General features: G+C 50.4%; 1 protein-coding gene across 1 annotated transcript in view; it reads right to left on the bottom strand.

The window, feature by feature from the left end:
- Positions 1-4059: 4059 nt before the first annotated feature.
- Positions 4060-13086, bottom strand: part of GALNT10 (polypeptide N-acetylgalactosaminyltransferase 10) — a 191022-nt gene continuing 181995 nt past the window's right edge. Inside the window, exons 9-12 of the mRNA XM_020283734.2 lie at positions 10971-11192; positions 8170-8286; positions 5543-5692; positions 4060-5028 (exon numbers count right to left, since the gene is read on the bottom strand). Of these exons, the coding sequence (XP_020139323.1) occupies positions 4870-5028; positions 5543-5692; positions 8170-8286; positions 10971-11192 (648 nt within the window). The 3' untranslated portion in view covers positions 4060-4869. The remainder of the gene's footprint in view (positions 5029-5542; positions 5693-8169; positions 8287-10970; positions 11193-13086) is intronic.

Raw genomic sequence — 13086 nt, 5'->3', positions numbered from 1 at the left:
GAGACAGAGTCTCACTCTGTTGCTCGGGCTAGAGGGCCTTGGTGTCAGCCTAGCTCACAGCAACCTCAAACTCCTGGGCTCAAGCAATTCCTTCTGCCTGAGCCTCCCGAGTAGCTGGGACTACAGGCATGCACCACCATGCCTGGCTAATTTTTTCTATATATTTTAGTTGGCCAATTAATTTACTTCTATTTTTAGTAGAGACAGGGTCTCATTCTTGCTCAGGCTGGTTTCGAACTCCTGACCTTGAACAATCCTCCCACCTCAGCCTCCCAGAGTGCTAGTATTACAGGTGTGAGCCACCGGGCCTGGCCTAATTTTTGTATATTTTAATAGTATGAAGTAGGGGTTCAAATTCATTCTTTTTATGTGGATATCCAGTTGTCCCATTGCCATTTTTTGAAGAGACTATTGTTTCCCCATTGAATCGTCTTGATACCATTGTCAAAAATCAACCATAGATGTATGGGTTTACTTCTGGACTCTCGATTCTATTCCATTGATCTATATGTCTATCCTTATGCTTATACCACAATGTCTGGATTACTGTATCTTCTGTTGTAAATTTAGGAATCGAAACATGTGAGTCCTCTAACTTTGCACTAGCTGTTCTCTCTTCCTAGAACTCTTCCCTAAAATCACCTCTTAGTTCACACTCCCTCATGTCTTTCAGCTCTCACTAAGATGCGTTCTCTCACCATTCTGGCCAATGTAGACCCCACCCCACTTTCTAAAATATAACTGTTTTATATCTTGCATAGCCCTATTTACATCTGAAATTATCTAAGTTGTCTCAGGTCTGCCTTCCCATCTAGATGGTTGTTGGGAATTTGTTTAGTACCCAGCAGAGGGCCTGGGTGCTAAGTGGATGCTCAGTGAATATGTGGGGAAATTCAGGAAGGAGAATGACACATGAGAAGGAATAAGCCAGAGACTACTTTAGAGAAATTCTGGAGGTTTACTCAACAATCACAATCACAATTGTACATGGCAGGTCAGTTCTTCACAAAGGCTCACTTTTCCAGGCAGGAGAAGAGGTTGGTGGTCTTGAGCTTTCTCTACAGAGTCCTAGTCTGACTTCCCAAATATTCCCTGCCTGCAACCCCTGTGGGATCCTAGTCTTCAAGCCAGTGACAGAGCCAGGGCCTGACTCTCTTGTCTGGCACAGCTGAATCAAAGCCATTTTGGAAGCAGATGTTACGATGGCCTTGTCACTTGGTATGTGGGTCCAGCTCCAACCCCAGAGGTGGCTGTGGGGCTTGGCTCAAGATCAAATTTGGACTAAAATATTACTTGGCTCTTTCTATTAGTTGAAAGCAATAAAGGCTTCCAGAACAGAACTTGACCCTTACCCACACTTACACATCTTCAGAAAACATTAAAAATGCATCGCCTCATAGGAATTATAAAAGATTACCCAATCTGCACAAACTAGATATCGTTGAAGCAAGGAATCTGGATTTCTCAGTTACTACTGTAAAGTGCTTTGCCGCTCACTCTTTTGAGAATCCAGAGACTAAAAAAATGGAGCTGCTCAGAAAGAAACATGGAGCTGTTTTCAAAGACATCCCCTATTTCTGAAGGAGAAAAAGAAATTCAATAGGTTGGAGATTTGAAAAGTGACTGTACTGTAGACTTTGGAAATCCATATGCTACATCTTCAACAAAAACTGCTCTTTCTCCTCTGGACCTAATGTCACCCTCCCCCCCAATCAGATCCCTTCTGCAGATGTACCCTCCTCTGCCTCTGAGCTATTTTTTTCCTAAAGGGAAGAATCAACAGTTCCTGGACTGTTTTCAAAGTTGAAGGCTCCAACTGGAAGCAGAAAATGGAATGGCTTTCCACACATGTGCCTGCATAATTAGCCACATCCAAAGGCCTCGTACTTACAGCAAAGACACTCTTTGCTCTCCGAAGAGCAAAATGTTTCTGCAGTCCCCCTTCTGAAAGTCTGCTGGTGGGCCACAGGGTCATGATCCCTTCTAGCTACACCCTTTTCTGTCACCTCATCCTCAAATAAAGACCCATCGCCTGGCTGTCAGCATCTCCACTGGCTCCTGGGTAAGTTTCAGCTGAGGATGTGAGCCGAAACCTGAGTCCTGGAGACAGGTGCTTTTCAAAAATGAGGTCAAAACAATGAGTGGGTTAGTATGGGCAATTAGGCAGTGGGCCAGTGAAATTGAGCCAGTGAAGGGGTGTCCTCCCTTCCCCTATTACACACCTCGACAGGTCCCAGGACCTCCTGATGCGGGCTCAGAGATTGCTAATGCCACAGTGCTCCCAGGACATGTAGTCCCTGGGCAGGGTGTGAAACCAGACTGGAAAGCAGAGCCAGAGGGTGGGAAAAGGAAGGCTGAGGCCGGCTTGCTGCTGCTCCTGCTTTCTGCAGGAATCCTGGCCTTGCCGAGAACAGTGCCACCCACCTGCAGTGGAACTATTTGGAAGCCCAGCCGGTGCTCTGCACCCCCGACTCCCAGGACAAGCCTCTGTGTGGGGGTTGGGATGGGGACCACAGGCATAGCCCCCAAACAGGGCCCAGTGAGGTAATGCAAGGCCTTCTCTCAGGGGCTGCAGAGGCCCTTGTAGACCACGGGCTACACGAGGTGCCCAGCTGCCTTTTTAATTGGGAGCACGACTTGCACTGAGTGGAGCAACTCTGGCCTCTGGGGGGGCATCTTAGTCTCAGCTCTCGCCTAGAGGCCCACCGTCTCCTGCTTGAAATTAGACATTAAGAAACACACACTCAACCAATAGGAACCGCACACACCACCAAAAATGTTCCCCTCCCCCCAACCCTGCCCCTTTATGTTTGTCTAGCAAGGCACTAGGAAATGGTTCAAGTTTAGGGATTTGCTGTACATTTGCATTTTTCTTTTTAAAAGGCACAGTTTTTATTTTAATGATGCTGCATTGCTCTCCAACGATGAATCTTAATTTGAACTCCCCAAACTGCCAACACTCTTGTTATCCTAGATTCTAGAAGGGGCCTCACCTTTTGGCTCCTTTCCATAGAGGGCCACTTCTAAAGATACATCACTCACGTGGAAAAGGACAACAGGGATCAGCAAGCGAGCTTGGCAAGCGCAGGGGCCGCCTCTCTCACGGACAGGTGGCCAGAGCAGGGCTGGGGCAGAAGAGGAAGTGATCCTTTTGTCAGCTACACACGTTCACTCTGGGTGGCGATGGCTGGGAGTGTTTATCCCTCCCTCCTTCCCCCGATAATTGATGGCCTTGAGATCCGCCAGCATCTCAAAGGCAGATTTGTGGCTCTCTTCCCAGACGTATGTCTCAGTTATTTAATTGGTAAATGACACAATCAAGAGACCCGACTTTAATTGGAATGCTGAGTTCAAGTATTTCCTAGGCTAGCTGGTGGAAGCCATAGGCTGTGGAATGTGATTCCCATGTCTGAATCAGTGGGTGGCGGGTTGGTTACAAAAATGCTTCCTGTTAGTCTGGAAGCCCTCTGGGAGCCTGACGGATAATTAACAAAGCAAAAGGTAAACATGAAGCTGGGTGTATGTCTGGCCATGGCACGCCAGGTTCTTCTCCCTGTTGCAAATGAGACTGCAGCTGTGATGATGGTGGAAGGTTCCCTGGCTTCAGGTCTTCGCTGAGGACCACACCGTACCAAAGCCTCTTGCATGAGCTGATGGACACAGGGCTCCCCACTCCTCCCACCCCCAACTCTGGATTTCACCAATTGTCTCTAGGCTGGCGGGGGCCGGGGCTGCCTTGGCGGTATCATACCTGGCAGGCTGCTTTAATCACAGCATTCTAGAAACCCATATCAGACGCTGGAATACCAGAATCCTATGTAGCGTTCTAGTTTGCGATCGGATTCTAGAGTCCTTCAAGAATTCTGGAGTTCTGGGTGGGAACTAGAACCACGATGAGGTCAGAGGCCTGGCATCTTGCCCACAGTCCGTCCCGGAGGCGTCCAGATGCCGTGGGGCGAGCACCTCGCGGCCCCCCTCTTCTTCTCTCGAGGCAGGTGATTGCTTGGGAGCGAGAGAGGGAAATGGAAGCATGGATGAGGGAAGTTCATCCGGCATTTCCAGTCTGGAGGTCTTCTACTTGGCCTTTCCCATGGGCTCAAGGCCACCTGAAACACAGCCCTGAAGAGCTGGTGGCCGGGCCATCCTTGTGCCTGGAGAGCACTAAAACGGGCCTTTCGAATACCCAGAGAGCAGGGAGAGCTATCCCGGATGCCCGCGGCTGCAGAGGAGTGTCAGAGGGGCCCCTCTCTGACCTGGCAGCTGGCAGCATTTAGTACCGAACACTCCGAGGGCCCCGGGTATGGCCTTTGACTGGATCATCTGAGGCAGTGACTGAGAACAGAAGCTGGGCAGTAACTGCGGTCACCCCCAAGACAGCAGAAACTACAGGCCCGAGGGGACTTCTTTCCCTTCTGCTGCAGATGGGTGCCATCGGTGCTCAGAGCTGCCCCAAACAGGCAAATCTTGCCTTTCTTTCTAAAGCACCGTCACATAGGGGAGTGACCTGACGGCTGGGCCACCTTGCAGGACTCGCTTTTGGGTGGCGCAGGGCTACCCTGCTATTCTCCTGCATGATGCTCAAGGGGACGCGGTGACAAAGTTGAAAAGGCCCTGCCGATTTCCCGGGCTGCCAGCAGGATTGAAGCAGGCTCTGCTCTCTGCGGGGCCTCTTGTGGGGTCTGCTCCCCACACTGTCCCCACAACGCGGGGGCTCCAGGACCAGGCGGACCCCTGCTCCCGCCCACCCTGAACCGTGTGGCTGGCACCTTTGACACGAGCTGCCCACAGAGGCCTTGCCCCCCTCGGGAGAGGGAGGCAGCAGTGAGTGCCAGGCGGGACCCGATGGGCCTGCCAAAGGGGACATGAGGCTCAGTTTCTGTTGAATTTTTCCAAGACCGTCGCGTTGGTGTGTTCGAATAGCCACTGCTGGGTGAGAGAGGAGGGGTTGCAGGCGTTCATGAAGATCCTGTGATCGCTTTCACTGCAGTCCACGCAGCTGCCACTGACGGGGTGGTACAGGGTCTTGTCCTGTAAAAACAGGGAGGTGATCAGCTGGGCGGCCCTGGGGACGGGACCGGTCAAACGGCAGCAACGTGACAGTGGCGAGGAAGTGACTGACCAGCTGCCCCAGACCTGAGCACGCAGCCAGACGCTGCCCAGCCCCCCTTGCAGTCACCCATGTGACCGGGGCTGCCCACTGGCACGTGGGCAGGAGTGACACATGCCACTCCCAGGCCTAGGCCCCAGACACTGCCCGCCTCCTGTCGAATTTCCTCAGTCTTTATGGTGTGTGTGTATGTGTGTGTGTTCTTTTCTTTTTAAATGGACTCAGTTGCCAACAGCTAAGATTTGGAGATTTCACCTAAGAGTCTGGATTTCTGACTTCCCTTGAATGACTGGGAGACCGGGCCTGGCATGTCTGTGGAGCAAATGAATGGGCGGGTGGGCTCTGTTGGGAGAAGGAGTGAGGCACCGCATCGCTTTAAAAAAAAAAAAAAAAAATCAAGCGAGTGTCCCTGCCCCCGCCACGTGTCCGGCTTACTCTGCGGTATTTCCAGAGCTGGTTGCCCTTCATGCTGTGGCAGTCGTAGAGCGTGACCGGGCTGGTGTGGGAGACAGCGTCAAAGCAGAACTTCTTGGTGTGCTGGGGGTCTCCAGGCCGGATGTCCTCCCTCCAGGTGAAGGTGAATACCTGTGCACACACAGACATCGTGATGGGGACAGACATCGACATGGGGACAAAGCTGTCCCCCAGTTTTTCCTACATATTTTTTTAAATTATGGAAAATTTTAAACACAGAGATCCAAAAAAAGTTGTATTGACTCTGCCTCCTATTCTAATAACTCGGCTTCAAAAGTTACTGACTCGTGGCCAATCCTGTCACAGCTCTACCCCCACCACTATCCCCGCCCCCATATTATTTTGAAGCAAATCCCAGATACTGGTATCGTATCATGTCAGGTATAAATACTTCGGTAACAGTTAAAAGTCACCACAAAGTTCTCCATGTCACCAAATATCCAGAGTTCCAGTGTTCTTGGAATGCCTTATCCATTTATCTTCACAGTTAGTCTGTTTGAATCAGAATCTTAACCTGGTCTGCATGTTGCATTTGGTTGATACACTTTTTTTTTTCCTTCCCAGCAGCTTTACTGAAGAATAATTGGTGTACAATAAATTGCACACATTTAAAGTGTACAATTTGATACATTTTAGCGCATGTTTACTACACCTGTGAGACCATTATCAATCAAGGTAATGAACGTATCCATCACTCCCCCAAAGTATCTCCATGATCCTTTGCAATCTCTTCCTCCTCGTCCCCCTACCCCAAGGCAGCCACTGATCTGCTTTCTGTTGCTAGAGATTAGTTTGCAATTTTCTAGAATTTTATATAAAAGTGTTCTTTATACAGCAGTGTTCTCTTTCGTCTGGTTTCTTTCACTCAACATAATTTTGTTGTGATTCACCCATGTTGTAACAGCATTTACCAGTAGTTCACTTGTAGTTCAGCAATAGCCGAACTGGGACTCCGTTCAGTTGCTCTCGGACATTTGGGTTGTTTCCAGTTTGGGGTGGTTACAAATACAGTTGCTATGGACATTTGTGGACAGATCTTTGTATGGACCTACGGGATTTTTTTTTCCTCTTGGATAAATATCTAGGAGTGGAATGGCTGGCTCACATAAAAGATCAATGGTTGCCTCACTAAGACACTGCTGAACTGTCTTTCAAATCCGTTTCCGCCAGCAGTGTGTAGTTCAGTTCAGCACATCCTGGCCAGCCTTTGATGTGGGCAGTCTTTTTAATAGGTGTGTGGCGGTTATTTCATTGTAATTGTAATTTCCATTTCTCTAATAACTAATGAAGTTAAGCATTTTAAATGTTTATTTGCCATTGATATACATACCTTCTTCAGTAAAGTATCTGGATAAACCTTTTGCCCATAAAATTTTTTTTAAATTATTGAGTTTTGAAAGTTTTTATATATTCTAGATACAAGTCCTTTATCAGACATATACTTTACAAACATTTTCTCCCAATCTGTGGCTTGCCTTTTTATTTTCTCAACAGTATCTTTTAAAGACCAGAAGTTTTTCACTTGGAAGAAGTCTAATTTGTCAATATTTTTCTTTCATGGATTGGGTTTTTGGTGTTTTATCTAAGAAATCATTGCTCAATCCAAGGTCACAAACATCTTTGTCTATGTTTCCTTCTAAAAGCTTCTTCTTCCTTTTTTTTTTTTTTTGAGATAGGGTCTCACTTGCTTGCCCAGGCTAGAGTGCCGTGGCATCATCATAGCTCACTGCAACCTCAAACTCCTGGGCTCCAGCGATCTTCCTGCCTCAGCCTCCCAAGTAGCTGGGACTCCAGGTGAGTGCCACCACACCCAGCTAAGTTTTCTATTTTGTGTGGAGAGGGGGTCTTTCTCTTGCTCAAGCTGGTCTCACTGCAACCTCAAACTCCTGGGCTCAAGTGATCCTCTGCCTGTCCCCAGCGTGTACACCGTTCCTACAGAGGACCCTCATCAAAGGTTTACGTCAGTGTAAACTTCCAGAATGCCAGAAAATCCACAATAAGGAGACTACAAAAACGTATCCTCAGACTGAGAATCCGTGGACGCTTGGCTATTTACCAGGGGAGTTATGGCTCGGATGAGGAGCCCAAAGAAAGGTGAATGCCACTGCAAGGGTGCCCTCTGAATCCTACCTGTCCTACCCCCAGGCCCCAAGAGTGGACATATGACCCCGGGCCATCAGTATGATGACTTCCTCCTTCTCGTGCCCCAGGGCTTTGCCAAGGGTAGTCACATCCTCCTCCACTGCATGGCAGAGCCACGGGAGAAGGAAGCCCACAGAGAGGAAGCAGACCCCGGAGAGAACCATACGACATCATCAGGGCTTTTCAGTGACGTGAGCCAATAATCCTCTTTTTGGTGGCCATTTGGGCTGGTGTCCATCATTTGTAACCAAAACAGTCCAGACTAACGGTTCCATTGCAACATGAAGGATTCCTCTTTCCGAGGCATTGGGGAACTCCTTACCGCTCCTCCCCTGGGCTGACTTGTCTCTCATTGCTGACCCGAGCCTCTTCCTCCCAGCCCTGACCACACCAGGCTCCAGACGGCCCGAGACCCTGCTGCCAGTCCCTGAGGGGGTGGCCCTTACCTGCATGTTGTTCCAGGCAGCCTCCCCGCGGCCCCGGACGCAGCTCTCCAGCCTCAGCGGGGAGCCCAGGGCCCCGTGCTTCGTGTCTGCGCACAGCCCTGTGCCCACGTTGCGGATCTGGGAGGGAGAGAGGGAAGGAGTGGAGCGGTGAGGGACCTGGAGGTAACCCTGGGCCCCTGCCAGGCTGGGAGGGAGGAACCAAGGCAGAGCCAGTAGATGGGCTAAGCTCTGAATTGTCTTGATAGAGCTCGCCCTGGGCCACTGGAAGTGCCCTGAACTTCTCCATAAAGGAACACTTAGTCCACAGTCCGTGATCCTCCCAACACTGCCGCGTTAGGGCTTGCAGTCAGGGGTTAGCGGTGGGGGACTGGAGGTGAGGAGCTGTTAAAGGAGAACTCCCAGAGAATTTGACCCAAAAGGCCCAGGAATTGAATTTTGCCCCCATTCCAGGTGAGCCAGGTGCACGTGGTCCAGGGACCAAATTTGAGCCCCCTAGCAAAGGATGTGAAATCTTTGCTGTAGGTCTGAGACTCGATCTGCCTCTTAGGGTAGGTGAATGGCAAGAGGTGGCAGGAGTCCCTGCCAAACCCGCTGAGATCCAGTGGACAACAGTGGGCTCCGTAGCCTCCAACCATGAAGATGGTGTGTGTAGCGGGAGAGCGCTGGGTGGGGAGCCTGGAGCCCGAGGCTGCTCACCTGCTTGGGCGACAAACACTGATTGGGCACTTATGATGGGCGGGCCGCTGCGCCAGGTGCTTGATGTCCATCACGTAGTTCCTGCCTTGCAGATATCACTCCTGTTCTGTCTGCGGGGCCGGGGCTGTGGCCGTTGCAGGGAGTTCGGCAGCCCCAGTCTGCCTGGGGCAGCTCCCAGCCAATTACTGAGAGAGGCGTGGACGCCAGCCACGCAGGCCCCTTCCTGAAAGATGCTGCACTCCTCTGACTGGCGACTAGGCCTGAGGACTCTTCAGTGACCTTGGAGCCTAATGCAGGTGGGATTCTTCCTGCCCCCGCCCTCTTTCCTCCCCTGGCCCTTCGCAGAGGGCAGGCCGGCTCGTGGCCTCGCAGCTCTCCCGGGATCCGCCGACCCCCTGATCTTCCCTCTCAGGCGTCTCAGCAACAGATCTGTTGCCCCCCGTGGCACCTGCTTCTCCGGGGACCTGAACTAGCCTGGGGGAAAAGCCAACAAACGTAGCCAGGTGCAGAGCTTCACGAGGGAGGTTAACACGTCACCTCTTCTAGATACTGGTGGTAGTGTTGGGTGGAGCTGGCGGGACAGCTGAGCCAGGCAAGGTCTCTCTGATTTGCTGTGTAAATCTGAGCAAGTCACACCTGGTATCCCTGAATTTCCATGGGGCTCCTGTTCCTTGCCCACCCTGCGGCCAATCAGAGCATCCCTCCTACCCTTGCTTCCCCGCCCGGCCCCCACGGCCACAGTGAAGGGTGCAGCACCCAAGAATGAGACTCCATTCCTGTGCCTTTGCTGGCTGCATTGGGAAAGAGGCACATTCTTTCTGCTGGGTTAGCCAAGCTGGGGGTTTGTCAGCCTGAAGTTTCTAGAAGCCACCTTGCTACCTTCAGCATGAGGCCAACACAGAAGGAGAAGAGAGAGACTGATATCACTTGAGCCCCTGGAGCCAGGTTGTCTGAAGCTACCGCGGTGCCTGGCTTCCAAGTGAAGCAATAAATCCCCCCTTTTTTACTTTAAATTGGGATTCTGATGGAGACCCCACTCTTACGCTCCTCCTCCCCAAGCCCCACCGTATCCATCTATAAATGGGTAGGTCCTGTCAGCGCGGAGACCCAGGACCGATGAGACCCAGGACTGAGGTGGCATCCACCTGGTGAGCCGGATCTGCCTGTGCCAGCAGGGGCTTCATGGGCTGGGACATGTGCTCAGGAGGGCCAGGCTTGGTCTAAAGCTCCACTGTTGCTATCTTGAAATTCTTAAACATTTTATCCATTTACAGAACTGTGTTCTGTAAGTCAACTCCAATGGGACAACAGAGCACGCGTGTGAGCAGAGGGGAAGAGTGCTGCTCCCTTCTGTCCTCTTGGCTCGTAGCACTGTGATGCCTCAGGGGCACGGAGACCCCGCGCGTGTGGGAGGCAAGCATGTAAGGGCATTGGCAGGTCCGGGAGGCCACACTTTCCCTTCAAACGAGAACTTTCTCTGGGTGCACTACGAAGGGCAATGACATCCTAAGACACAGGAATGACCAAAGAGCCCTGTCATGTCCTTTCTTACTGGCTTTTCTGCCCTGTGTTAGCCAAGCATTTATGTAGGAAAGGCAAGGACAGAGCAATCTTTAGTTCCTTTTCCTTTCGGCCCTTCCTTACTCATCAGTAAATGGAAGGTCGAGAATGTTGGCAGATATACACATTATCGAGAAGTGGAATAAAAACAGCTGAGTTAGTTTTGTGCAGTGTTTCCACTGTTCTGGTGAGAAATATTAATACCTATACAGGCACGAAATATGAAATACAGATCATGTCCCTTCACCTATTCTGAACATGAGCTACATGCTGTTAATTTGCATTTAAAACCAGCAGTGCATAATAGAAAGATGAGAGGTAAAAATTCATGCTAATAATTTAAAGTTTTAATTTTTCTATACTTGAAACACCAAATAGCAAATATAAAACCACCAAGACAAGACTGGAGAGAGATTAGGAAAGAAAGAAAACCGTTTCATATTCATACGTTTCAGGGTACATTCTTCCTGTCTTGTGAACAAGGAGTCGCATTTGCCTTTAGCATGGGGTCTCGCTAATGGGGCCGCCCTGCCCCACAGACTCACCTCCCCCCAAGCTGCAGCTGGAGGCTCCACGGGTGGGTAGAACTTGGGCAGGTCCCAGGCGATCTTGGTCATAAACCACTTGAAACTCTTGCAATTGAGGGAGCTGCGGAGTCTTTTCTGGGCTGCTACGTCCCCAGCTGAGAGGTGGCGGTACTCGGGCCGGCGCTGGTAAATGTACTCAGCATACTCGTCCATCCACACTTCTGCCACTCGCTTGAGGTTCTGCAGGGGGCAGGCGAACGGGGGGGGGGGACACAAGGGTCAGTCTTTCCCAGGGGGTGGAGTGCAAAGGGTCCCAGCAGGTCGAGGTCCACCTTTCTCATTTTACATTGCATCAAAAATTCTAGTCCTGCCATGTTTGGGGCCTCCTATATTTCTATTCATTATTTATGCATGTTTTAAGAACTTTACAACTTAAGAGTTGTAAAACAGACTGCTGTTGTTTTGTCTGCCCATCTTCTATTCTTCCATCCCTTTCTAGTGAAAGCCTCCCACTAATTTCCCCTTGAGGAGCCTCACCTGTCTCCCTGTTAGTTCAAGTGGCTGGAGGAAAGGTACATGACCCAGCCCAGCTAATGTGAATATAGACACCCTGGGACACAGGGATTGGCCAGCAGTGGGCATGTGACCTAAGCCATGCCAGTCACAGCCAATAGACATTAGCCTTGGGATTTTTGCTGGGCCGATTGGGAAGAATTGCTTTGTTTCTGCTTGGATTGCTGGGTAAGATGCCAGCCAGAGCTGCTGGGCCAGATGGCCACCACATGAGGGAAGCCTGTCCAAGGATGAAGTCAACCCAAAATGAAGCAGAGCTCAGGGCTAGATCCAGGAACACATTCCTCCTTTTAGCCCTGGCATCCAGCTGTGTCTGAAGCCAGAGCTGCCCCAGGACTTTCCAGTTACAGGAGCCTGTACTTTGCTTAAGCCAATTGGACATGGGTTTCTGTCATTTTCCCCTCAAAGAGTTCTGACCAAGTTGGGTGGTAAAAACAAATTATAATTTGCAAGCAAAAGGTCTAATTCCACCGGCAGCTGGAATTTCTAATAATCCTTTGAGGTATAAAGTTTTCTGCTACTTTTATTATGATGCAAAAGGATAAGCAGTAAAATAAAAAGAAAACAGACAACCACATTATTGGCAAGCAGAGGCGGCAGATGACGAAACATCCTGTCTGTGAGCAAACTTGGGGAAGAGTGAATTCTTACATGTAATTGTGATGAAAATTTCTCATTCCATCTGCAGCGTAGGGACTACGCAGTGAGGACTCAATTTGAGCATTCGGGGAAAAATTCCAGCTCCAGAACATCATCCTTCAATCCCTGGATGTTGCCAGGAACACGATCCACCCTCCCCACATTGAACTCTTCAGGCTTTGCCTCTATCATAAGGCTTTCCCCCTATCGCCATCAAATTTTCCTCTTTGATTCGGAGGGTGAAGGGGAGTTCGCACTTTTAGCTGTTATCATTCACTCGCACCCCGGTGGGATGGGCTGCTGCAGGAGCAGAAGGTGAGGCAGGGGTGGCAAGTGTTTACATGTTTTCTGTGAAGAGGCAGATAGCGAATACTCAGGCTTTGCAGCCCATATGCTCTCAGCTCTGGTGTCGCTAGCAAGCAGCCACGCACACCATATAAGCAGCGTGGCTGTGCGCCAGTCCAACTCACGGACACTGACATTTGATTTTCATGTGTCACAAAATCTTCCGCGTCTTTTGATTCCCTCCCTGCCTCATCCCCCGTGAAGATTTAAAATTGAATGATAAAAACTGTTCTTGGCTCACGGGCCACACAGAAACAGTTTGCTGGCTCCTGAGCAAGGGGGAAGGGAACCAACATGTGGGAGGCCCCCCTGCACTGGAGACAAACTCACCAGCTCCCCAGGTTTGCTGGCTTTGAGTTTGGGACCAGGAAACGACTGAATTGGCTCGCTGGTACCTAACGCTTCCCGAGTGCCGCAGAGTCCACAGTGGGCTAGAAAACAGCTTGGGAACGGTGCTCTTCCCACCAGGCCCCTGAAGGGGAAAGGCTGTGCCCAGAGGAGGTGGAAGGCCTAACAGAGCCTGTATATCTTAACACTCTAAAACACAGTGTTCCCTCTCCTTTTCCCAGGATGCCTA

This window comes from Microcebus murinus, chromosome 21, assembly GCF_040939455.1.
Source record: "Microcebus murinus isolate Inina chromosome 21, M.murinus_Inina_mat1.0, whole genome shotgun sequence".
Classification (NCBI taxonomy): domain Eukaryota; kingdom Metazoa; phylum Chordata; class Mammalia; order Primates; family Cheirogaleidae; genus Microcebus; species Microcebus murinus.
Note: the sequence above shows the minus strand (reverse complement) of the source record. Positions and strands in the feature narration are given on the sequence as shown.